The sequence below is a fragment of the Ranitomeya variabilis genome, chromosome 3 (assembly GCF_051348905.1).
Source record: "Ranitomeya variabilis isolate aRanVar5 chromosome 3, aRanVar5.hap1, whole genome shotgun sequence".
Taxonomy (NCBI): domain Eukaryota; kingdom Metazoa; phylum Chordata; class Amphibia; order Anura; family Dendrobatidae; genus Ranitomeya; species Ranitomeya variabilis.
In genome coordinates, this window is record NC_135234.1 from 646,212,094 (window position 1) to 646,238,253 (window position 26,160).

The 26,160-nt window shown below is 46.0% G+C and overlaps 1 protein-coding gene across 1 annotated transcript in view; it reads left to right on the forward strand.

The window, feature by feature from the left end:
- Positions 1-21,415: 21,415 nt before the first annotated feature.
- The window catches only part of LRP1 (LDL receptor related protein 1), a 379,537-nt gene continuing 374,792 nt past the window's right edge, over positions 21,416-26,160 (forward strand). Inside the window, exon 1 of the mRNA XM_077297715.1 lies at positions 21,416-21,801. Within this exon, the coding sequence (XP_077153830.1) occupies positions 21,711-21,801 (91 nt within the window). The 5' untranslated portion in view covers positions 21,416-21,710. The remainder of the gene's footprint in view (positions 21,802-26,160) is intronic.

Here is a 26,160-nt window from a genome sequence, read left to right on the forward strand (position 1 = left end):
TCTTTTTTTCTGTTTTCTTAATGACATTGGATGTTTGTTTGGGGTCGCTGTCCAAGTGCAGAACAAGTTTGAAGGCAGTCACGTGTCTCCCTGATTGTATTGCATCATGGATAAGTATATGTAGTTTTCAACAATGAAGACAACATTAAACTTCACAAATTTCCCAAATAAATCTGCTAAAGTACAGCCCCACACTTGCTACAAATGTAACTTATCATGTAACAATTATTAAAGGAGCTTCCCACTACTGGACAGACCCCAATTAGTGGCCCCGGGGTGATGAAAATAATTAAAAAAATTATATTCACCTCCCGGACAAGTGTCCCTTCTCATGACTCATTCTCCGCTAGTCTGCTGGGATCAACATCCATCAGTGGCGTCATGTGAGCGCTACAGTCAATCACCGCTGATGGGCTGCAAAATTCACATTCTGAGTGGGAGAATCAGACTTGACAGCTATTCCTCCTGAGCCCCCCCATACATGTGCAATCTCAGCTCGACCCAGTGTGCAAGTTCTCAATGGAAGGAAGGAAATAGCTAGCTGGCAAGCACCAGTGGCAGCTTATTTACCACGAGAGCAAAGTATCGGTTATGTTAAAATACAACATGTCCAAAACCTTCCTTCCCCTTATTTCTGATGTCCAGGTATAGTCAAGACACCCCCATACTCATTAGATGAATGGATATATATTCCTATTGAAATCCATGGGTTCAGTGAACATTAACCTGTTGTGTATAGCCACATACGGTCATTTACCTATGTGCATGCAGCTCTGCCTAAGGGTACCGTCACACAGTGGCACTTTTGTCGCTACGACGGTACGATCCGTGACGTTCCAGCGATATCCATACGATATCGCTGTGTCTGACACGCAGCAGCGATCAGGGACCCTGCTGAGAATCCTATGTCGTAGCAGATCGTTTGGAACTTTCTTTCGTCGCTGGATCGTTGTGTGTGACAGCGATCCAGCGATGCGTTCGCTTGTAACCAGGGTAAACATCGGGTTACTAAGCGCAGGGCCGTGCTTAGTAACCCGATGTTTACCGTGGTTACCAGCGTAAAAGTAAAAAAAACCAAACAGTACATACTTACATTCCGGTGTCTGTCCCCCAGCGTTCTGCCTCTCTGCACTGTGAGCGCCGGCCGGCCGGAAAGCGAGCACAGCGGTGACGTCACCGCTGTGCTTTCCAGCTGGCACAGACACAGTGGAGAGAAGCAGAACGCTGGGGGACAGACACCGGAATGTGAGTATGTAGTGTTTGTTTTTTTTTTACTTTTACGCTGGTAACCACGGTAAACATCGGGTTACTAAGCGCGGCCCTGCGCTTAGTAACCCGATGTTTACCCTGGTTACCCGGGGCCTTCGGCATCGTTGGTCGCTGGAGAGCGGTCTGTGTGACAGCTCCCCAGCGACCACACAACCACTTACCAACGATCACGGCCAGGTCGTATCGCTGGTCGTGATCGTTGGTAAATCGTTATGTGAGACGGTACCCTAAGATGGAATGATACGAGCTCTGTTTCACACATGCACAGTATTTAGTATCAGCATTATGCTACAGAAAGTGAAGATCATTCCATAATAACCATGGGATTGTGCAAGAAGCAGTGTTGCAACCTGGGACTTAGTAGGGAGCCCGATAATGCTTGTAGGACATAACATGCCCCAAGGTGAGCACCGGAGATCAAAACTAAGGTGAACCTCCAGGGATTATAACAGGTATTTCACATTTTTTTCAAGAAGCAGATGCAGAAAGTACCGTATTTGTTGTATATTTATGTTGTATTTATTGGATGTCAGAATACGCCTTTAAGTCTGTTCTTTTTCCAGTCTTTAATGGTAACCTGACAGCTGATTCATGCTGACCGAACCGAACCAAGCAGCATGAATCAGAGTCCGGCTCCATTACTGCCGATGCCTATGTTTTACTCTGGAATGTAATGACTATTCAGAGAAAACACACTTTAAGGGTAAGTTCACACTAGGTGTTTTTTCAGCATTTTTTTGCAGCAAAACCTGATTTCTTGGCTGGAAAGAAGCTGCAGAACAATAGCATGTTTTCCTTGTTTTTTCTTGATTTTTTTGTAGCAGTTTTGGTATGCCAGATTCGTTTCTTGTTCATGCTGATTTTATTAGTGTTGAAAAAAAGTCCTATTCCACAGAATTAGGTTTTGGCAAAAAAACCAGTAAAATCTGATACCTGCGTTTTTGGTGCGTTTTTTTCACCACCCATTCAAGTCAATGGGTGAAAAACACTGGAAAAACGCTGAAAGAAGTGACATGCTCTAAAGAACCATTCAAAGCACAAAATAGTGATGACAAAAAAAACCAATGTGTGTGCATGAGATTTCTAAAGTCTCATAAGCTTTGCTGGTGTTAAGTTGAACTTTTAAGAAATGTTCACTCCAGTTGCCTACTCCTGGCCTTAATGGATATTGATCAGGTGCGCACTAAAGAAATACACCAGACAACACACAGTCAGATGTAAATTCTCCTTGATCAATCTATGGCTCAGCTCCAAGGGCTTTATTTAGTCAGAACACAGGTTTATATAACCCCTGTAAGGGGGGGCTCGGTTAGCTCTGAGATGGGAGTGATCGTATGTATTCCATTGGTTAGTTAGTTGGGCAATAAGCAAGTCTGTGGGCGGATCCATGAGGTCATCAGGGTGGGTTGGTCCATGAGGACATCAAGGTGGGCGTCACTGTGGGTGGATCCATGAGGACATCAGGGTGGGCGTTATCTTGGATGCCAGCACATGGTGTGCTGAAACAGGAAATGGCAGCCATCTTTAGTGTCCCACTGGTCATCTTGGATATCAGCATATGGTGTGATGAAACAGGAAATGGCAGCCATCTTTAGGGTCTCACTTTGATCTGAGAAAGCTTATGTAAGGTTAAACAGTACATGTTATGGGTTGCTTCTCCCAATATCTTATGTCTTGAGGTTAATTAAGTACAGTGGGGCAAAAAAGTATTTAGTCATCGGCAATAGTGCAAGTTCCACCACTTAAAAAGATGAGAGGCGTCTGTAATTTACATCATAGGTAGACCTCAACTATGGGAGACAAACTGAGAAAAAAAATCCAGAAAATCACATTTTGTGTTTTTTTATCATTTTATTTGCATATTATGGTGGAAAATAAGTATTTGGTCAGAAAAAAACAATCAAGATTTCTGGCTCTCACAGACCTGTAACTTCTTCTTTAAGAGTCTCCTCTTTCCTCCACTCATTACCTGTAGTAATGGCACCTGTTTAAACTTGTTATCAGTATAAAAAGACACCTGTGCACACCCTCAAACAGTCTGACTCCAAACTCCACTATGGTGAAGACCAAAGAGCTGTCAAAGGACACCAGAAACAAAATTGTAGCCCTGCACCAGGCTGGGAAGACTGAATCTGCAATAGCCAACCAGCTTGGAGTGAAGAAATCAACAGTGGGAGCAATAATTAGAAAATGGAAGACATTCAAGACCACTGATAATCTCCCTCGATCTGGGGCTCCACACAAAATCCCACCCCGTGGGGTCAGAATGATCACAAGAACGGTGAGCAAAAATCCCAGAACCACGCGGGGGGACCTAGTGAATGAACTGCAGAGAGCTGGGACCAATGTAACAAGGCCTACCATAAGTAACACACTACGCCACCATGGACTCAGATCCTGCAGTGCCAGACGTGTCCCACTGCTTAAGCCAGTACATGTCCGGGCCCGTCTGAAGTTTGCTAGAGAGCATTTGGATGATCCAGAGGAGTTTTGGGAGAATGTCCTATGGTCTGATGAAACCAAACTGGAACTGTTTGGTAGAAACACAACTTGTCGTGTTTGGAGGAAAAATAATACTGAGTTGCATCCATCCAACACCATACCTACTGTAAAGCATGGTGGTGGAAACATCATGCTTTGGGGCTGTTTCTCTGCAAAGGGGCCAGGACGACTGATCCGGGTACATGAAAGAATGAATGGGGCCATGTATTGTGAGATTTTGAGTGCAAACCTCCTTCCATCAGCAAGGGCATTGAAGATGAAACGTGGCTGGGTCTTTCAACATGACAATGATCCAAAGCACACCGCCAGGGCAACGAAGGAGTGGCTTCGTAAGAAGCATTTCAAGGTCCTGGAGTGGCCTAGCCAGTCTCCAGATCTCAACCCTATAGAAAACCTTTGGAGGGAGTTGAAAGTCCGTGTTGCCAAGCGAAAAGCCAAAAACATCACTGCTCTAGAGGAGATCTGCATGGAGGAATGGGCCAACATACCAACAACAGTGTGTGGCAACCTTGTGAAGACTTACAGAAAATGTTTGACCTCTGTCATTGCCAACAAAGGATATATTACAAAGTATTGAGATGAAATTTTGTTTCTGACCAAATACTTATTTTCCACCATAATATGCAAATAAAATGATAAAAAAACAGAAAATGTGATTTTCTGGATTTTTTTTTCTGTTTGTCTCCCATAGTTGAGGTCTACCTATGATGTAAATTACAGACGCCTCTCATCTTTTTAAGTGGTGGAACTTGCACTATTGCTGACTGACTAAATACTTTTTTGCCCCACTGTATTTGATCTTATGGCTCTCCTCAAAAATGGTATTAAAAAAAGCAGCTGAAAATCAGCATTAAGAAAATGCAGCCAAAAAACGCCTAGTGTGAACGTAGCCTTAAAAACCATCTAGGTTTGAAGTGATGAGGATGATTAGCCTAAGGCCGGAGTCACACTAGCGTATAATACGGACGAGTGCTATGTGAGAAAACATATGTTAATCTATGGGGAAGCTCTCATCACCGTTCTTTTTCCCAGGCGTATTCTACGTGTGAGTGAAATTGCAGCATGTTCCGATTTTACATGTACAGTGCCTTTGCGAAAGTATTCGGCCCCCTAGAACCTTTCAACCTTTTCCCACATATCATGCTTCAAACATAAAGATACCAAATGTAAATTTTTGGTGAAGAATCAACAACAAGTGGAACACAATTGTGAAGTTGAACGAAATTTATTGGTTATTTTAAATTTTTGTGGAAATTCAAAAACTGAAAAGTGGGGCGTGCAATATTATTCGGACCCTTTAACTTAATACTTTGCTGCGCCATCTTTTGCTGCGATTACAGATGCAAGTTGCTTGGGGTATGTCTCTATCAGTTTTGTACATCGAGAGACTGAAATTCTTGCCCATTCTTCCTTGGCAAACAGCTCAAGCTCAGTGAGGTTTGATGAAGATCGTTTGTGAACAGCAGTTTTCAGCTCTTTCCACAGATTCTCGATTGAATTGAGGTCTGGACTTTGACTTGGCCATTCTAACACCTGGATACGTTTATTTGTGAACCATTCCATTGTAGATTTTGCTTTATGTTTGGGATCATTGTCTTGTTGGAAGACAAATCTCCGTCCCAGTCTCAAATCTTTTGCAGACTCCAACAGTTTTTCTTCAAGAATGGTCCTGTATTTGGCTCCATCCATCTTCCCATCAATTTTAACCATCTTCCCTGTCCCTGCTGAAAAAAAGCAGGTCCAAACCATGATGCTGCCACCACCATGTTTGACAGTGGGGATGGTGTGTTCAGGGTGATGAGCTGTGTGGCCTTTACACCAAGCATATTGATTAGCATTGTTGCCAAAAAGTTCGATTTTGGTTTCATCTGACCAGAGTACCTTCTTCCACATGTTTGGTGTGTCTCCCAGGTGGCTTTTTGCAAACTTTAAATGTCACTTTTATGGATATCTTTGAGAAATGGCTTTCTTCTTGCCACTCTTCCATAAAGGCCAGATTTGTGCAGTGTACGACTGATTGTTGTCCTATGGACAGACTGTCCCACCTCAGCAGTAGATCTCTGTAGTTCATCCAGAGTGATCATGGGCCGCTTGGCTACATCTCTGATCAGTCTTCTCCTTGTTTGAGATGAAAGTTTAGAGGGATGGCCGGGTCTTGGTAGATTTGCAGTGGTATGATACTCTTTCCATTTCAATATGATAGCTTGCACAGTGCTCCTTTGGATGTTTAAAGTTTTGGAAATCATTATGTATCCAAATCCTGCCTTAAACTTCTCCACAACAGTATCACGGACCTGCCTGTTGTGTTCCTTGGTCTTCATGATGCTCTCTGTACTTCAAATAGAACCCTGAGACTATCACAGAGCAGGTGCATTTATACGGAGACTTGATTACACACAGGTGGATTATATTTATCATCATTAGGCATTTAGGACTTTCAGAGATCCACAATGAACTTCTGGAGTGAGTTTGCAGCACTGAAAGTCAAGGGGCCAAATAATATAGCACGCCCCACTTTTCAGTTTTTGAATTTCCACAAAAATGTTAAATAACCAATACATTTCGTTCAACTTCACAATTGTGTTCCACTTGTTGTTGATTCTTCACCAAAAATTTACATTTGGTAAATTTATGTTTGAAGCATGATATGTGGGAAAAGGTTGAAAAGTTCCAGGGGGCCGAATACTTTCGCAAGGCACTGTATATTGGCCGAGTTTCGCCAATGCAAGTCTATGTGTGCGAGAAAAAAAACACGCAGCACAGGCAGCATGCGAGTGCTGTCCGTTTTTACACACCGGTGTCCTCTGAAAAGCCGGTAATTCATGTGTGGTGTACAGTAAAATCACACTGACAGGTTAGAATAGAAATATACACATAGAATATACAGTATATATATATATATATATATATATATATATATATATATATATACTGTATATATGTATAGATGTCAGTAACATACATATATATGTATTTATATTGCATAGAGAGATAGAAGAATAGCCAGTAATACATCTGCCAGCTTCTGTAAAATCACTGCAGGAGCCGACATGATAGAAGAGATGGGTTACATGCAGTAAATACATATAGAATAGGTAGATATATAGATGTCAGTGACAAATACAATTAGTACAGTATGTGTGCAAATTACAGGACATGTATTTAATAAAAGATTATTTTACAGAAAAAAAGGGTGTGGACTCCTGTGCAATTTTCGCAACCAGCAGAGGGAAAGCCAGCAGCTGGGGGCAGATGTTTATAGCCTGGGAAGGGAGTAATACCCATGGAGCTTCCCAGGCTATTAATATCAGCTCACAACTGCATGCTTAGCCTTTACTGCCTATTAAATAGGGGACCCCCAAAAAATGAAGTGGGGTCCCCCATAATTAATAACCAGCTAAGGCTATGCAGACAGCTGCAGGCTGATATTAATAGCCTAGGAAGGGGCCATGGATATTGGCCCCCCTGGCTAAAAACATCAGCACTCAGCTGCCCCAGAAAAGGTGCATCTCTAAGATGTTCCAATTCTGCCACTTAGCCTGGCTCTTCCCTCTTGCCCTATAGCTGTGGCAAGTGGGGTAATAGTTGTGGGGTTGATGTCACCTTTATATTGTAAGGTGACATCAAGCCCACGGCTTAGTAATAGAGAGGTGTCAATAAGACCCCTCTCCATTACTAATCCTATAGTTGTTACTTGGTAAATACACAGCCAGAATAAAGTATTTTAATGAAATAAAACACAACAGTTTTCCCATTTTATTATTACTCCTAATCCATGTGACGCCCTCAATCTCCTGTAATAAAAATAAAAAATAACAAAATAACAATATACCGTACCTGTCCATTATTGTGTCCTATGCTGTAATCCATATCTGGGGAATATACAGTTTTCAACCAGGATGGTGCCAAAATGCGACCGCCCCGGCTGAAAACCACTTGTGAATGAGCTGCTGAGAGCGGAGCTTCAGTGACTAGCGATGACTTCACTGAAGCTGCGCTCCCTCACAGCCTGAACTGTAATGAACTCTGGAGCGTGGGAAAATGAGAGTGCATTCAAATATTGAAAGGTTTCTATATGTATTGTAGAAAGTTGCAGCACTTATTCATTGTTTATTGTAAGGTGGTAATAGTTTAGAGCTGAGCTCACTGAGTATCTGTACAGGATCGCAGCAGAGTATTCTGTGCAAAAGTGTAATGCAGGTGTGGGACATAATGTGAGAATGCATTAAAAAATAGAAGTAATATTTTATTTTGATCAATTAGCGAAATGCAAAGTGAAGAAACAAAAAAAGGAAACTAAATCAAATCAATACTTCAATTCTGTCAACTCTTGCACTATTTGAAGGAACTCGGTGGGGAGATTGTTCCAAACATCTTGGAGAACTAATCACAGATCTCCTGTGGATGTAGTGTAACGTGGCACGGGGCGGTGGCCGTGGGCGAGGTACTTGTCTCTTGTGCCTCAGCACGTTACATGACGGTGGAGGTTTCCGGATGGGTGTGTGGACTTGTGCTATGAGGATACGTCGCCCTTGCAGGCCACATGATAATGATGACTTTGGTTGGCCAGGACTGGATGTTGACCAGTTCAATGAGGGAGACAAGCACAGAAAAAAAAAAACAAGTGCAGCGCCCCAGAGTCCTGATCGTTGCAGTACTGTGGCTCCGCCGCTAAGAGGGGCTATGGTACATCTGATGGCACTGAAGGAGTTCATCTGACCAGGTATCACAGACACCAATACATTTCACAGTCTGGCCTCCAGGGGGAGCTAAGGGTTCTATTTATTAGGCCACTCCTCACAGTCTGGTAAAACTGGGGGTTAGGCAGGAAGTTAGACAGAAAGCTGACTGGGTTGGAACCAGGCAACACCTTGTGGCAGAGGGTGTTGTGGGGGGAAGATTCAGAGGGGTCCCTGTCAGGGGTGGGATCCTGACAGAGGCCTAGCAACCAGAGAGAACGTTACGGGACCGCACCTGCACGATATAGCGGCGGTACCCCAAGAAAGGACAAGAAGCGAGGTTTATTGTGCTGAGTGAGAAACGAGATCAACGCAACAAGGAGAATACCAGTAGGAGTCGTGCTGTAAGACGAGGCAACATCCTATTGAGGCGCATAACCGGTGGCCGGAACGCCGAGGAAGTATAGAGCTCCAGGCCAAACTTCAATCCTACGGCAGGACAGTCAGTTACAGGCGGGCTGTCTCACCCAGACCCAGGAAGACACAGGGGGGTAACAACAAGAGTGGGGCGACGCAAGAGTCCCGGTAGAGCTCCGAGCCTCCCGTCATACGGGTGCGTCCTAACCGTAAGATCAGGGGGACGTAGAGGGAGAACATCAGAATCGAGTTGTGAGGGAACACGAGAAACAGACACAACAGTTGTGGGGTACTATCCCTTAAGCACAGCAGGGGAGGACCACAACACAAGCGCAGGAAGGTAGGCACAGATTTCCACCTGCAAAGGGAACTCTGGAGGTGCCATCGGACCGGCCGGACTTGCGCAGCCGTTAACCGTATTCCGGATTGAGGACTCAGAAGCCTTCAGTAAAGAGGTAAAGAGACTGCAACCTGGTGTCCTCGTTATTGACCGCGACCGGCACTGCACCGCACCATAACATCAGCACCATACCTCCATCACCTTTTATTGTGCGCCCCTCAGCAGGGTCACGGACCGGGCCTAGCCACCGTGACAACCCCAGAGCAGAGACTCAGAGGCCCGGTATCGGGTACCCCTCGGCCCTGCGGCAGTGGGGGCGCTACACAAACAGCAGTCTTTTACTAAACAGTAACTTGGTGGGAACTATGCACAGTAGATAGCGGGTGCAAATGCTTCACAAACTTTTTTTTTAACACATGGAGCATCTTGAACATCTTCACATGCATTATCCCTGCCCTTCTCAGAATACTTCGGGTCTACCACATTGCGTCCTATAGTGGTATGCAAAAGTTTCGGCACCCGTTGTCAAAATTACTGTTATTGTGAACAGTAAAGCAAGTTGAAGATTAAATGATCTCTAAAAAGCTGAAAGTTAAAGGTGACACATTTCCTTTGCATTTTAGTAAAAAAAAATAAAAAAAAAATAAAAAAATAAATAAATATAAATATATATATATATATATATATATATATATATATATATATATATAGTACAGACCAAAAGTTTGGACATACCTCGTCATTTAAAGATTTTTCTGTATTTTCATGGCTCTGAAAATTGTACATTCACACTGAAGGCATCAAAACTATGAATTAACACATGTGGAATTATATACTTAAAGGGAACCTGTCACCTGAATTTGGCGGGACCAGTTTTGGGTCATATGGGCGGGTTTTCGGGTGTTTGATTCACCCTTTCCTTACCCGCTGGCTGCATGCTGGCTGCAATATTGGATTGAGGTTCATTCTCTGTCCTCCATAGTACACGCCTGCGTAAGGCAAGATTGCCTTGTGCAGGCATTTACTACAGAGGACAGAGAATGAACTTCAATCCAATATTGCAGCCAGCATGCAGCCAGCGGGTAAGGAAAGGGTGAATCAAACACCCGAAAACCCCACCCCTATGGCTGAAAATTGTTCCCTCCAAATTCAGGTGACAGAGTCCCTTTAAATGAGAAGGTGTGTCCAAACTTTTGGTCTGTACTGTATATACATATATATATATATATATTATATCTTACATGATAATTTTTTTCACAAAAATAGCTTTTCAGCCAGTAGTTTACTGGAACGCGGCTAAAAACAGTCCTTTAGGCTGCTTTCACACATCAGGTTTTTTCATTCCGGCTGATTAAGGCTCTTTTCAGAAAAACCGGAAACGGCAAAAATAAAAACCAGAACCGGTTTTTCCCCATTGACTTGTATTAGCGCCGGATTGCGCCGGCTGGCCTTGCGTTCCTTCCGGTTTTTTTCCGGATCCGGCGAACATTCGATCGAACGTCTACTGTAACATTTTTTGTCTGCGGCGAAAAAGCCGGAAGGGCCGGATCCGACTCTTCTGGCTTTTCGCTATAATGCATGCCTATGGACGCAATGCGCCGGATCCGGAAAAAGGCGGATCCGGCGGCCTGATCCAATTTTTTCATCTGAGCATGCTCAGAACCTATAGGGCTGCCCCCAGGACACATATATAAAAAATGCCATTGAGGCCCTCACTCATTTCCAGCCTTCCAGCAAGTGAGCCAACACCCTGCCACACCCTGCCTTCCAGCAAGAGCCTGCCTGCCTTCCAGCAAGAGCCTGCCTGCCTTCCAGCAAGAGCCTTGCTATATATATAGATACAGCTCTGGCAAAATTAAGAGACCACCACATCAAAACCCTGTCATGGGCAGCCCAATCTCCAGACCTGAACCCCACTGAAAACCTCTGGAATGTAATCAGGAGGATGATGGATAGTCATAAGCCATCAAACAAAGAAGAACTGCTTACATTTTTGCGCCATCAGCAGTGTGAAAGACAGGTGGAAAGCATGCCAAGACGCATGAAAGCTGTGATTAAAAATCAAGGTTATTCCACAAAATATTGATTTCTGAACTCATCCTGAGTTAAAACATTAGTATTGTTGTTTCTAAATGATTATGAACTTGTTTTCTTTGCATTATTTCAGGTCTGAAAGCACTGGGCTTTTTGTTTTTTTTAAATTTTGTCCATTTCTCCTTTTCAGAAAAAAATAAAAAATTTATTGCTTGGAAATTCAGAGACATGTTGTCAGAAGTTTATAGACTAAAAGAGCAATTTACATTTTACTAAAAAAATATACCTATAAAGAGAAAAATCAGACGAACTGAACATTTTGCAGTGGTCTCTTAATTTTTGCCAAAGCTGTATATATATATTAATCTTTGATATTTTAAAAATGAAAAAAAGTAAAAGGGACAGATGCAAAAGTCTAGCCATGCTTGGAGATTTTTTGACCAATGTTTCAGACATTAATTAGCATGTTAGGGTTATGGCTTGTTCAATATCATCATTAGGAAAGGTCAGGTTTTGCAAATTTCCCAGCTTTATAAATACCCAGCCTCCTCTAACCTTGTGCCAAAAAACATCAGTCATGTGTTCTAAGCAGCTGCCTAGCACTCTGAAAAAGAAAATGGTGGAGGCCCACAAAGCAGGAGAAGATAGCAAACGTTATCAAGTTGCCCTTTCCTCAGTTCCAAATGTAATAAAGAAATTGCAGTTACCAGGAACAGTGGAGGTCAAGATAAGGTCTGGAAGACCAAGCAAAATTTCAGTGAGAGGTGCTTGTAGGATTGTTAGAGTGGCAAATCAGAACACCCGCTTGACTGCTAAAGACTTCAGGAAGATTTATGACCCTGGAGTTTTTTTACATTGTTCTACTGTTCAGAAACACCTTCACAAATATAGCCTTCATGAGAGAGTCATCAGAAGAAAACCTCTCCTGCGTCCTCACCAAAAAATTCAGTATCAGAAGTAGGCAAAACAACATCTAAACAAGCCTGATGCACATTGGAAACAAGTCCTCTGGACTGATGAGATTAAAATACAACTCTTTGGCCACAATGATCAAAGGTATGTGTGGAGAAAAAATGGCACAGAATTTCAGGAAAAGAACATTCACTAACCATTAAGCTTGGGGGTGGATCAATCATGCTTTGGGGCTGTGTTGCAGCCAATGGCATTGGGTACAATTCACTGTTAGAGGGAAGGATGGATTCAATGAAATATCAACAAATTCTTGATGCAAACATAACACCATCTGTAAAAAGCTGAAGTTGATAAGAGGATGACATCTACAAATTGATAATGATTCTAAACACATTTGAAAATCCACACTAGACTACCTCAAAAGGCGCAAGCTGAAGGTTTTACAATGGCCCTCACAGTCCCCTGATCTGAACATCATTGCAAATCTGTTGAAAAGACCTCAAAATAACAGAGGATGCAAGACGACCCAAAAATCTCACAGAGCTGGAAAAGTTTTTCAAATAAGAATGGATGAAAACCCCTGAAACAAGAACTGAAAGACTCTGGGCTGGCTACAAAAAGCGTTTACAAGCTGTGATACATTGAAAATGGGGTACTACTAGGTACTAAGCATGCAGGGTGCCCAAACTTTTGCATCAGCCCATTTTCCTGCTTGTAATTTTTAAAATGTAAAAGATGAAAATATATTTGAGCGTTTCTGACACCTTGGAACTCGCCCAGGGAACTCTTTTTGTCTCGCGTCCTCTGTTCCGTCTTAGCTCGTTACCTCTCTGAGTTATAAACTCAGGGTAATACTGTTCAGTGTCTGGTCCCAGGACCCTTCTCTAGTTGAGCACTCTGTCCTTCAGTCACTTCTTGTCATGTCGGACACTGTTCAGACCAGGTCGTTCGACAGACAGCGGTAATTCCGCTTTTGACCACTATGCGCTCATTGGCGTCGGCTAGATTTTATCTAGCTGGTCCGGGGTTAATTTACCTGGTGCTCGGATTGGAAGCTGGGCCATGCCCACTGGCTTTAAATAGTTCTCCTGAACATTGGGCGTCGCTGATTATAGCTTCTGTCTAGTGCTTGGTTATCTCGGTCTGGAGTGGTGAGCTAGGAGTTGGAGTATCGTATCTAGTGGTGTATTTCCTTTTGTCTTATTTACTCCTTCCTATATTTGTATTTATTTTGCTCTGTGCATTTATAGTGTATTCCTGAGTGACTGCGGCGTGGTGTATATTTTCCGTTATTCTTGTCTGTGCTAACTGTGGGTATTGGTGTATGATCTCTTCACTGGGTGGAGGGTGGTATTTTCAGCCTAGGGTTGAAACAGGAGACAGGGAGAGGGTGGAGGCCTAGACATGCACACCATCAGTGTAAACTCTAGGTAGAGGGTCAGTCAGGATTTCCCTAGTCTGAGGGAAATTGCAGGGGCCCGGGTTATTAGCTTTTGCCCACCTAGGCTTCCCTTGACATTATAATCGGACAACATTATTTCCATGGATCCCATGATTTCCATAACCCGCCAGTTGAAGGCGCTGTCCCTACAGGTCACTGAGTTAAGGGGGCAGTGCAGCAACAGGGACTAGCAGTGTCTAATGTGCAAGCCAGAGTTACAGGTAAAGTTGCTGAGCCTAAGTTTCCTTTGCCTGAAAAATTTGCTGGGGAACGCAGTAAATTTGTTTCTTTTCGTGAAGCTTGCAACTGTATTTCCGTATGCGCCCGATCTCCTCCGGTAATGAGGCTCAGCGTGTGGGTCTGGTGTTGTCATTATTAAACGGGGATCCCCAAGCATGGGCGTTTTCTTTGCCATCTGATTCTGCTGCATTTGACTCTGTGGAGAGTTTTTTTTCTTCTCTTGGAAACATTTACGATGAGCCTGGGGGAGCGAGTTGCAGAGGATTACTGTTCTGAATTTCGCCGCTGGGCGGTCGACACACAGTGGAATGATTCCGCGCTGCGGAGTAACTTTATTCATGGAGTTTCTGATAGGGTTAAAAAAGCCCTCCTGATGTACGAGACTCCTGCTTCACTAGATTCCGCTATGAGTCTTGTTGTCCGCATTGATCGCCGTTTGCGTCAGGGGGATCATGAGACGCCGCCTGTGGGTGAAGGTTTAGGTTCACGTGAGGTTGCTGCAGGTGAGCCCACAGAACCTATTCAAGTTGCAGGGGTATCACATGTTAAGAATCGAGCCCCTGTGCTCAGGAAGCAGGGAGCCTGTTTTTACTGCGGTAAAACTGGTCATTTTATTAAAATCTGTCCTCTGCTGTCAAAGAAAAATGCAACGGCGGAAAAACTTCTAAGCTCAGAGGGTGTGGAGGAGTCCAATCTGAGCTTATGTATATCCTCCATGATGGTTTCTCAGTGCATGCTCCCTGCCAAAGTTGTTGTCGCTGGCAGAGAGCTGCCAATCACTATTTTTGTGGATAGTGGTTCTGCCACAAATCTCATTGATGAGTAGTTTGCGCGCACTGCTGGTTTCAGGATCGAAAAACTGCCTCATCCTATCCGCGTGGTCACCATCAATTCTGCTCCTCTCCCACAGGGGGAGATTACTGAGTTTGTGGCTGAGATTAAACTCCACATTGGGGTTCTTCATTTCGAGCAGGTTACATGTAAGGTGCTCAAGAGTCTTCCGGCACAATTGGTTCTGGGTTTTCCATGGTTGTCTACACACAACCCGGTTATTGACTGGAAAACTCAGGACATAATTCAGTGGAGTGATTTCTGTCAGGAGAATTGCTTGGCCACATGTGTTTCTGCTGTGACTCCAAGCGTTCCTGAGTCACTTCTGGATTTTGTGGATGTGTTCTCTGAGAAGGGTTGTTCAGAGTTGCCACCACATCGCTCCTATACCTGTTCTATCAGGTTTAAACCAGGGGCCAAGTTGCCTAAAGCAAGGATGTTTAACATCTCCAGCCTGGAGAGACAAGCGCTAAAGGATTACATTGCTGAAAGTTTGAGCAAAGGGCACATCAGGCCTTCATCCTCACCAGTGGCAGCAGGGTAATTCTTCGTTAAGAAGAAAGATGGTGGACTACGGCCGTGTCTGGATTTCAGGGAGTTAAACCAGATTACGGTTTGTGATCCATACCCTATGCCATTGATACCGGATTTGTTCAACCAGGTGGCAGGTGCTAAGTGGTTTACCAAGCTTGACCTCAGGGGGGCGTACAACCTCATAAGAGTCCGTCAAGGTGATGAGTGGAAGACGGCTTTTAATACCCCTGAGGGTCATTTTGAAAATTTGGTGATGCCATTTGGGTTGACAAACGCACCTGCAGTGTTTCAACATTTCATAAATGATGTGATGTGTTCTCGCATGTTTTGGGGAAATTCGTTATTGTGTACCTAGATGACATCCTCATATATTCTTGTGACCGTGATACTCATTTAGATCATGTCAGGCAGGTGTTACAGCTTCTCAGAGAGAATAAGCTATATGCAAAACTGGAGAAATGTGTATTTTCGGTACAGGAGTTGCCTTTCTTGGGCTATATTGTGTCTGCTTCTGGTTTTAAGATGGACGCCGCTAAGGTGCAAGCGGTGTTGCATTGGGAACGGCCTGATAACCTAAAAGCACTTCAGCGATTCCTTGGGTTTTCTAACTACTATAGGAAGTTTATCAAGGATTTTTCCATCATTGCTAAACCGCTTACTGACATGACTAAAAAGGGTACCAATTTCTCCGTTTGGCCTGAGGCTGCTGTGTGCGCGTTTGAATCTCTTAAAAACAGGTTTGTTTCGGCTCCCATTCTGGTGCAGCCGGATGTATCGAAACCTTTTGTTGTAGAAGTCGATGCGTCTGAGGTTGGTGTGGGGGCGGTGTTGTCACAAGGCTCATCATTGAGCGGTTTGCGTCCGTGCGCCTATTTTTCCAAGAAACTGTCGTCCGCCGAACGTAACTACGATATCGGCAACAGAGAATTGTTGGCAATCAAATTGGCCTTTGAGGAATGGCGACACTTCTTGGAGGGGTCGATTCATCAGGTTACTGTTATTACCGACCATAAGAATTTGCTTTATTTGGAGTCTGCCAAGCGTCTGTCTCCCAGGCAGGCTCGCTGGGCATTGTTTTTCATGCGGTTCAACTTTGTTGTCACTTACAGACCTGGTTCTAAAAACAATAAGGCGGATGCTTTGTCCCGGTGTTTTCCGGTGGGAGAGCCTCGGGAAGATCCAGTACCCATCCTCCAAAAGGGTGTTGTGGTTTCGGCTCTCACTACCGAGGTTGAGGCTGAGATTGCCGAGGCCCAGGAGGAGGTACCATCTGAGATTCCCGTCAACAAAACGTTTGTACCTCTCCATCTCCGCTTAAAGGTTTTGGCGGAGTGTCACGATCCCTTAGCCGCGGCCAGCAGTTTGTCACAAAATCCCCAGGGATTCCTGACCACTGCCACCAATATGTCACGGATTGGGGTGACTTTAGGCCAACAGACGGCTATCATATGTGCAGGGGGGCTTATCTTAGTTATCCCTCCACTGCCACAATGTGATAAAAAAACACACACAAGGCTATTGACCTCTTAGTTTACAGCAGGGGCTTATTTTAGGTATCCCACTGCTCTTCAATATACCACGAACTGCAGGGACTTATGTATCCCGCTTACAGTTCCACTTAACACTTGCAGCTCTCTGGCGCCCCCTTTACCCGCAGGTCAGATTAGGTACTGCACCTAGGGTAATTAGTCGCCAGAAAGGCTACCTGCTATGTACGGGCTATTGGGCACGCTGCAGTGACGCGATAACTACTCCCACTCAGGCAGGAACAATAATTATTAACGCCGCAGTCGCTACAACATCACCCAAAAGCCTGCACGGTATCGCTGCCACCAGCTTTGATTAAACGGGTCCGAAGCTAACCCAAAACAGTAGCGTAAATTCCCTTCAGAAGACTTAGGGTACGTTTTTAGAGCATGGAGAAAGAACTGGCATGAAATAATATACCCCACAAAATGTAGGCAGTGCTTTATCAAAATATTTTACAAAGATGTTACAAATGAGACAATTGCAAATATGTACAAGGTAATTATAACATAAAGGGGATTAAAGGAGAAAAGATAACACTCACATATTCTCAGTTCATTGCATTGCAGGCAACCATACATCCCAGCTCATTGGACGTGCTCAGGGCTCTCCAGGAAAAGACAAGAAGTCCTGCTGGGGAGCCTGCCACAAACTTAAAACCTGCAGCTAGTGACATCACAGAAAGGCTGGCTTATCCAGACCCTCCTCTCTCTACATTTTGAGTACTTCAACCTTAAATGTATCTACTTTCTATAACTTCGCTACAGAACATGTCATAGTCGTAACAAACCCAGCATTCATCTCGGATTAACGTGGGCATTCTAATGAGATCAAATATGTCCTGTCTGGGATATATATTTACCGAGAAATCCCTACTTCTTTACCAGATGGAGTTAGACGCCCGTGTTTAGAGTGATGGGTAGATCCATCGAGGTAGAATAAGAATATATATTTTCGTGTTCTTATCTTAAATGGTTTGCTTAATATCTTACAAAAACAAAACAAAGAACTTTCATGGATTCTAGAAGTTTCTAGTCCAGTTATAGCTGGACAAGAGCTTACACTGCAGGAAATGCCGGTCGTAAATACCTTGGCTCTCATAAAACCCCCACACTCTCTGAGAAGGAAAGCTAAAACACAGTGAAGGGGGGGGGGGTCAGCGTCCACCCTATGTGTGCTGGCAGAGAAACTAAACTTATGTATTTCATACCATATCGTGACACGGAGCATCATGATGCTGTCCTGGCTGGCCATCCAGGGGTTAGGGGTACCTTGGAGTTGGTGTCACGTCGGTTTTGGTGGCCCAAGATCCGACAGGACGTGGTCTCATACGTGTCAGCTTGCACCACGTGCGCTAGGACTAAGACGCCCCGCTCCCGTCCTGTTGGCACACTACTTCCTCTTGAGGTACCTAGTAAGCCATGGATGGAAATCTCCATGGATTTTATCACTGACTTGCCCTCCTCATCTGGGAACACGGTCATCTTGGTGATTGTTGATCGGTTCTCAAAAATGTCGCACTTTGTGTCTTTACCTTCGTTGCCTAACGCTAGGACTTTGGCTCAGGTATTTGTGCAGGAAGTGGTCAGACTTCATGGGGTTCCGTTTGACATCGTTTCTGATAGGGGCTCTCAGTTTGTGGCAACATTTTGGAAAGCATTTTGTTCACGGCTGGGGATCAAGTTGTCTCATTCTTCGGCGTTTCACCCTCAGTCTAATGGTCAGACCGAGCGTATGAACCAAAATTTGGAACAGTACTTACGCTGCTTTGTTTCAGATAACCAGGAGGAGTGGTCGAAGTTTCTTCCTTTGGCTCAGTTTGCCATCAATAATCACCGCCAGGAGTCATCTGGGGATTCTCCGTTTTTTTGTGTTTACGGGCTTCATCCTCAATTTTGTACTTTGAGTCAGGGGGGCTCTTCCGGCGTCCCGGAGGAAGACCAGTTAGGAGCACAATTATCATCAGTCAGGAGGAGAGTTAAACAGCCCCTGTTGAGTGTGGGTGCCAGGTACAAACGTGTGGCAGACAGTAGGCGTGTGCCAGGTCCGGACCTGAGTGTGGATGACTGGGTGTGGTTATCCACAAAAAACATAAGACTCAAAATACCATCCCTTAAATTGGGTCCACGGTTTATTGGTCCATTTAGGGTCACCGCCGTCATTAACCCAGTAGCTTACCGATTGGAGCTTCCTACGGTGTATAAGATACACAACGTGTTCCACAGGTCTCTTTTAAAGAAGGTGGTGGGTTCCGTGGACGCGGCGCCTATGCCACCTCCAGTCTTGGTGGATGGTAATTTGGAATTTGAAGTCTCCAAGGTGGTTGGCTCTCGTGTAGTGCGCCACACTTTACAGTACTTGGTACACTGGCGTGGTTATGGGCCTGAGGAGAGGTCCTGGGTACCAGCCTTGGATGTTCATGCGGATCGGCTGGTCAGGTTTTTTCACCGCCGCCATCCGGACAAGCCGGGTCCTATAAGCCGTGAGGGCCCTGGGGTCCCTCGTAGAAGGTGGGGTACTGTCATGTCGGACACTGTTCAGACCAGGTCGTTCGACAGACAGCGGTAATTCCGCTTTTGACCACTATGCGCTCATTGGCGTCAGCTAGATTTTATCTAGCTGGTCCGGGGTTAATTTACCTGGTGCTCGGATTGGAAGCTGGGCCATGCCCACTGCCTTTAAATAGTTCTCCTGAACATTGGACATCGCCGATTATAGCTTCTGTCTAGTGCTTGGTTATCTCGGTCTGGAGTGGTGAGCTAGGAGTTGGAGTATCGTATCTGGTGGTGTATTTCCCTTTGTCTTATTTACTCCTTCCTATATTTGTATTTATTTTGCCCTGTGCATTTATAGTGTATTCCTGAGTGACTGCGGCATGGTGTATATTTTCCGTTATTCTTGTCTGTGCTAACAGTGGGTATTGGTGTATGATCTCTTCACTGGGTGGAGGGTGGTATTTTCAGCCTAGGGTTGAAACAGGAGACAGGGAGAGGGTGGAGGCCTAGACATGCACACCATCAGTGTAAACTCTAGGTAGAGGGTCAGTCAGGATTTCCCTAGTCTGAGGGAAATTGCAGGGGCCAGGGTTATTAGCTCTTGCCCACCTAGGCTTCCCGTGACATTTCTCTCTTTCTCTACTCAGGATCACGATATTCACCGACTCGGTCTCCAAACAGGGACACCCAAGTCACGCAGCTCTGCTGACTAGTCAGATCTTAGGCCAGTTTCTGTGGCACATGGGCCTTATCTAACAGTCTTACAGGTAACTGTCTCTGCCCTTCACTTATGCCCCTCTCACTATGGGCTAGTCTCAAACATTTAACCATAACTCTCTCAACCATCGAGCAAAATACAACACAAACACAAATAATATCATAACAGTACTCGAGTCCTCAAGGGGGGTACATGGGCAATATGTCCATCTCCTTACAGTAGGCTTGTGCAAATCTGACTGCTTATGTAATCCCACACAGACCCAATGATGTTGAAATCAGGGCTCTATGGTGGAGCCATATCATCACTTTCAGGACTCCTTGTTCTTTTCACACTGAAGATAGTGCTTAATGACATTCGCTGTCATGTTTGGCGTCATTGTTCTTCAGCAGAATAAATGTGGATCCAACCTGATGCCTCCTGATGGTATTGCATGACTGACAAGTATCTGCCTGTATTTTTCAGCATTGATGCCACTATTAATCCTGACCAAGTCCCCAACTCCATTTGCTAAAAATCAGCCCCAAATTTGCAAGGAACCTCCATCTCCCCGCAGAGCCCTGAACACATCATCAAGTCTGTCTGGAATTACATGAAAAGACAGAAGCCGACATCCACAGAAGATCTGTGGTTAGTTCTCCAAGATGTTTGGAACAATCTCCCTGCAGAGTTTTTTCAAAAGCTGTGTGCAAGTACTGAGAACTGATGCAGTTCTGAAGAAAAAGGTTTCTTACACCAACTATTGATTTGATTTAGAATCCTCTTTTGTGCATTTTGTTAATGGAAAAAAATAGACGGTTAACACTTGTGTATTTCACAGCATCCTTGCCGGCAGTGTTCTTCCCCACACCTGCCTAAAACTATTGCACAGTACAGCATGTATAGAGGATCAGACTGGAGGATCACATCTCACTAGGGGATCACATCTCACTAGGGGATCAGGGCTGATCAGCTCGGACTGGCTGACAGGAGAGCAGGTGAAGCCCCCGGTGGGCCGCTGTGCAGCAGAGCTCCTCACCACAGAGCAGTAGTGTGTGCCTACATCTCACCAACTGCCCAGTGTGTTACCAGACAGGAGCCCAGGAAAGGAGGGAATGAGATCCTGAGTGTGGCTGCCCCGGTCATTGTTTCTTGGGCCCTTGCACCACACAGATTCCTGGCACAGCGCTCTCTGCCACATTCAGGCCACCTACCCCGTCCACTAGGGGGAGCAGTCTGTGGCCAGGCCGCCACCGAGGAGTACACTGGGCAGTTACATAGGACTGTCACGCAGGAGGGCAGTTACATAGGACTGTCACGCAGGAGGGCAGTTACATAGGACTGTCACGCAGGAGGGCAGTTACATAGGACTGTCACGCAGGAGGGCACCTCGGTGGGGCACGGCGCACACCGCAGCCTCCGCCAGTGTGCTGTGCAGCCCCGGCAGGAGGAGGGGACAGCCGCCATCCCGCCCCCTGCTTCCCTCCCTCCCGCTCTCCTGCCCACACATCCTCTCTAGTCTCCAGCCATTCCCCCTCTCATTAATAACACTGCTGGATTCCTCAGCCCCTCATCATCAGGGGGGACACCCTGGCAGAGACGCCGAGGAGCAGGGACTGCATGCCCGTCACCTGCGCCCTCCTGCACCGCCCCGGAGTGTGGCTGCAGTCCCTGCAATCAGTGCGGCGGAGCGGATTCCCCTCCTGGAGAGCCGAGAGCAGGACGTGGAGGAGGGAGGCTGGCAGGCTGAGCCCCTCCATCTGCGGAGCCCCCGCTAGTGCCTGGCCCCAGCATGCCGACCCTCCGGACAGATGTGCCCGGGCTGCTGGCGCTGGGATCGCTGTGCTGCGCCCTGCTCATCCATGCCACCTCAGTCAGCGATGGTGAGTGCCACCTGGTCATGGGCAGCAGATGCGGTTTCTTGTGTTGCACGTTCACATTGCAGGGCCTGCGGATGATGGCGGTGTGCTGTGCCCGGCACATGTGTCCGGGCTGTGGAGTGGCAGGCGATGGCATGCTGCCCCTTGTAGTGCCCATGCCCGGCTCTGCCGGTGTCTCCATCAGATTCGTGCAGGGATTCCTCATCTCCCCTCATCCTCAGACCCCTGTGACCGCAGGGATGTGGGGGTGATGGAGCCCCTGGATGTGACCAGCACCGGCTCTATTGTGGTGATAACAATGAGATGTGGGGAGAAAGGTGCCCTCCTCAGTGGGGGATGGGGGCTGCTTGTCTTCAGGATCTGCCATTCAATCCTATGCCGGAGCTTCAGAGATCTATGTACAGATCACAGATGTGCGGACTGGAGAAGACCTGGTGTCTGTCCACATGAATGCTGGGGACCGCGAACACGTCCTTTGTCAATGGGGACTATGTACACGTCTGATGATGGAGGCCTTGTATGCGTCTTCTGATGGCAGGGACTTTGTATATGTCGTCTGCTGATGGGGGCCGTGTATACGTCTTCTGATGATGGAGAACGAGCAAGCATCTTCTAATGACGTGGAGCTTGTATACGTCTTCTGATTTGGACCATGTATAGTTCTGATGATGAGGAACGTGTATGCCTTCTGATGGTGGGGCCATGTATTGCTCTGATGGCATGGACCATGTATACCCCTTCTGATGGCAAGGACTATGTATACCCCTTCTGATGGCGGGGACCACGTGTACACCTTCTGATGGCGGGGACTATGTATACACCTTCTGATGGCGGGGACCATGTATACTCTTTCTGATGGCGGGGACCATGTATACACCTTCTGATGGCGGGGACCATGTATACACCTTCTGATGGCGGGGACCATGTATACCCCTTCTGATGGCGGGGACCATGTATACCCCTTCTGATGGCGGGGACCATGTATAGTTCTGATGGGGACCATGTATAGTTCTGATGGTGGGGACCATGTATACTCTTTCTGATGGTGGGTACCATGTATACACCTTCTGATGGTGAGGACCATGTATAGTTCTGATGGTGGGGACCATGTATACTCTTTCTGATGGCGGGGACCATGTATACACCTTCTGATGGCGGGGACCATGTATACTGTTTCTGATGGTGGGGACCATGTATACTCTTTCTGATGGTGGGTACCATGTATACACCTTCTGATGGTGAGGACCATGTATACACCTTCTGATGGCGGGGACCATGTATACACCTTCTGATGGCGGGGACCATGTATACACCTTCTGATGGCGGGGACCATGTATACACCTTCTGATGGCGGGGACCATGTATACACCTTCTGATGGCGGGGACCATGTATACACCTTCTGATGGCGGGGACCATGTATAGTTCTGATGGCGGGGACCATGTATAGTTCTGATGGTGGGGACCATGTATACTCTTTCTGATGGCGGGGACCATGTATACTGTTTCTGTTGGTGGGGACCATGTATACTCTTTTTGATGGTGGGGACCATGTATACACCTTCTGATGGTGGGGACCATGTATACTGTTTCTGATGGTGGGGACCATGTATACTCTTTTTGATGGTGGGGACCATGAATACACCTTCTGATGGTGGGGACCATGTATACACCTTCTGATGGTGGGGACCATGTATACACCTTCTGATGGTGGGGACCATGTATACACCTTCTGATGGTGGGGACCATGTATACTCTTTCTGATGGTGGGGACCATGTATACACCTTCTGATGGTGGGGACCATGTATACACCTTCTGATGGTGGGGACCATGTATACACCTTCTGATGGCGGGGACCATGTATACACCTTCTGATGGCGGGGACCATGTATACACCTTCTGATGGCGGGGACCATGTATACACCTTCTGATGGCGGGGACCATGTATACACCTTCTGATGGCGGGGACCATGTATACACCTTCTGATGGTGGGGACCATGTATACACCTTCTGATGGCGGGGACCATGTATACACCTTCTGATGGCGGGACCATGTATACTCTTTCTGATGGCGGGGACCATGTATACACCTTCTGATGGCGGGGACCATGTATACTCTTTCTGATGGCGGGGACCATGTATACACCTTCTGATGGTGGGGACCATGTATACACCTTCTGATGGCGGGGACCATGTATACACCTTCTGATGGCGGGACCATGTATACTCTTTCTGATGGTGTGGACCATGTATACACCTTCTGATGGCGGGGACCATGTATACACCTTCTGATGGCGGGGACCATGTATACTCTTTCTGATGGCGGGGACCATGTATACACCTTCTGATGGCGGGGACCATGTATACACCTTCTGATGGCGGGGACCATGTATACACCTTCTGATGGTGGGGACCATGTATACACCTTCTGATGGCGGGGACCATGTATACACCTTCTGATGGCGGGACCATGTATACTCTTTCTGATGGCGGGGACCATGTATACACCTTCTGATGGCGGGGACCATGTATACACCTTCTGATGGCGGGGACCATGTATACTCTTTCTGATGGCGGGGACCATGTATACACCTTCTGATGGCGGGGACCATGTATACACCTTCTGATGGCGGGGACCATGTATACACCTTCTGATGGTGGGGACCATGTATACACCTTCTGATGGCGGGGACCATGTATACACCTTCTGATGGCGGGACCATGTATACTCTTTCTGATGGCGGGGACCATGTATACACCTTCTGATGGCGGGGACCATGTATACTCTTTCTGATGGCGGGGACCATGTATACACCTTCTGATGGTGGGGACCATGTATACACCTTCTGATGGTGGGGACCATGTATACACCTTCTGATGGTGGGGACCATGTATACATCTTCTGATGGTGGGGACCATGTATACATCTTCTGATGGCGGGGACCATGTATACTCTTTCTGATGGCGGGGACCATGTATACACCTTCTGATGGCGGGGACCATGTATACATCTTATGATAATGGGGACATCGTGTACTTTCCCTGGTATGATGATTGCATTAATCTGCTAACGCCCGGTGACCTCGTATATCCCCACAGATGACGGGGTCATTGTATACATCCTTTGGTAGAGTTATTGCATATGTCCTCTGACTTTAGAGACATTTGCTCAGTCTCCCACGCTGTTTCCTCGGCTCCCTTTCACCTGTGGGCACTTTATTATTATTATTATTGCAGAGGGCATTACCTGCTTTGTATACTTAGACTGTTTCTTGTATATTGTCTTTTTTTTGTTTCTTGTGTTGGGTTTAATGCATTTGGTGGGAGCCGTTTTTGGTGAGTTGCCTCTCTGCAGGCCCTGCTGGCAGGCTGGATCTGGATAACATGTCCTCCTCTTTGGGATTTCTTACCTCTCCAGATGTAGAATCTCTGTACACAGCTGGGCCTAGGGCTGATCATTGGTGGGGGAGCTCCAGGTCTCATTCTATGGACGTTCTGGTATCCCCTCATTACAAATCCTCTTCTCATTGTTTCCTATGTAGTGTGGATATATAAAGGCAGAGGATGTCGGCTGGACACAAGGCTGACATTGTGCATGCATCTCGGTTGCATTTGCAGGCTTCTTCTATAATGTGAGGCTGCAGTGCGCTTTCACTGTGTGACATGGCATTTACCACTGGCAGGAAGAGAAGGGAGATTCATGAGAGAGGGACTTGTGTGCTGACCAGATGTGAGGGAACCACTGTGATCTCCTGCCCAAGGGATTGTGTAAGCAGCTCCCTCCTGTTAGGGTAGATTGCAGCCACGTTTGGTGACTCCTTGCTCATCTGGAGGAGGGAAAACACCTCTGTAATGGAATCTTTATATTATGTAATAGTAGCGGTCAGGCAGATGACCGGAGACACAACCATACAACGCTCTCAGATAGTTTCCTAAAGAGCTGCCATTCATTAGAACTAAAGCTTTCGGATAAAGTCAACTTCAACTCTGATTTAGCAATGTAGAACTGATCAAGGAATAGTCAAATCTAAAAATGATAAAGATGTACCCAAAAGGAGTAAGAATGGGTCAACAAATCCATATTGACGTCATAGGTTTGACTACTAACTTCACTGGACCTCAAAAAGTATTACCGTAATTGGGCCCTTAGGTTTATTCAACCATTTCCACGCCATAACGGTGTTTTCTGTGACTAATATATTGATGGAATAGGCCATGTATGAGGTCAGTGGAGGTTTGGCACACGGCGTCCCCACTGATCAGCTGATATCCGCTCCAGCAACTGACCCTAAACTGACAGGAGGTATGGTGATCCGCTCAGTAAATGGGTGCTACCAGAGCAGATATCAAGTTCAGTGGGGA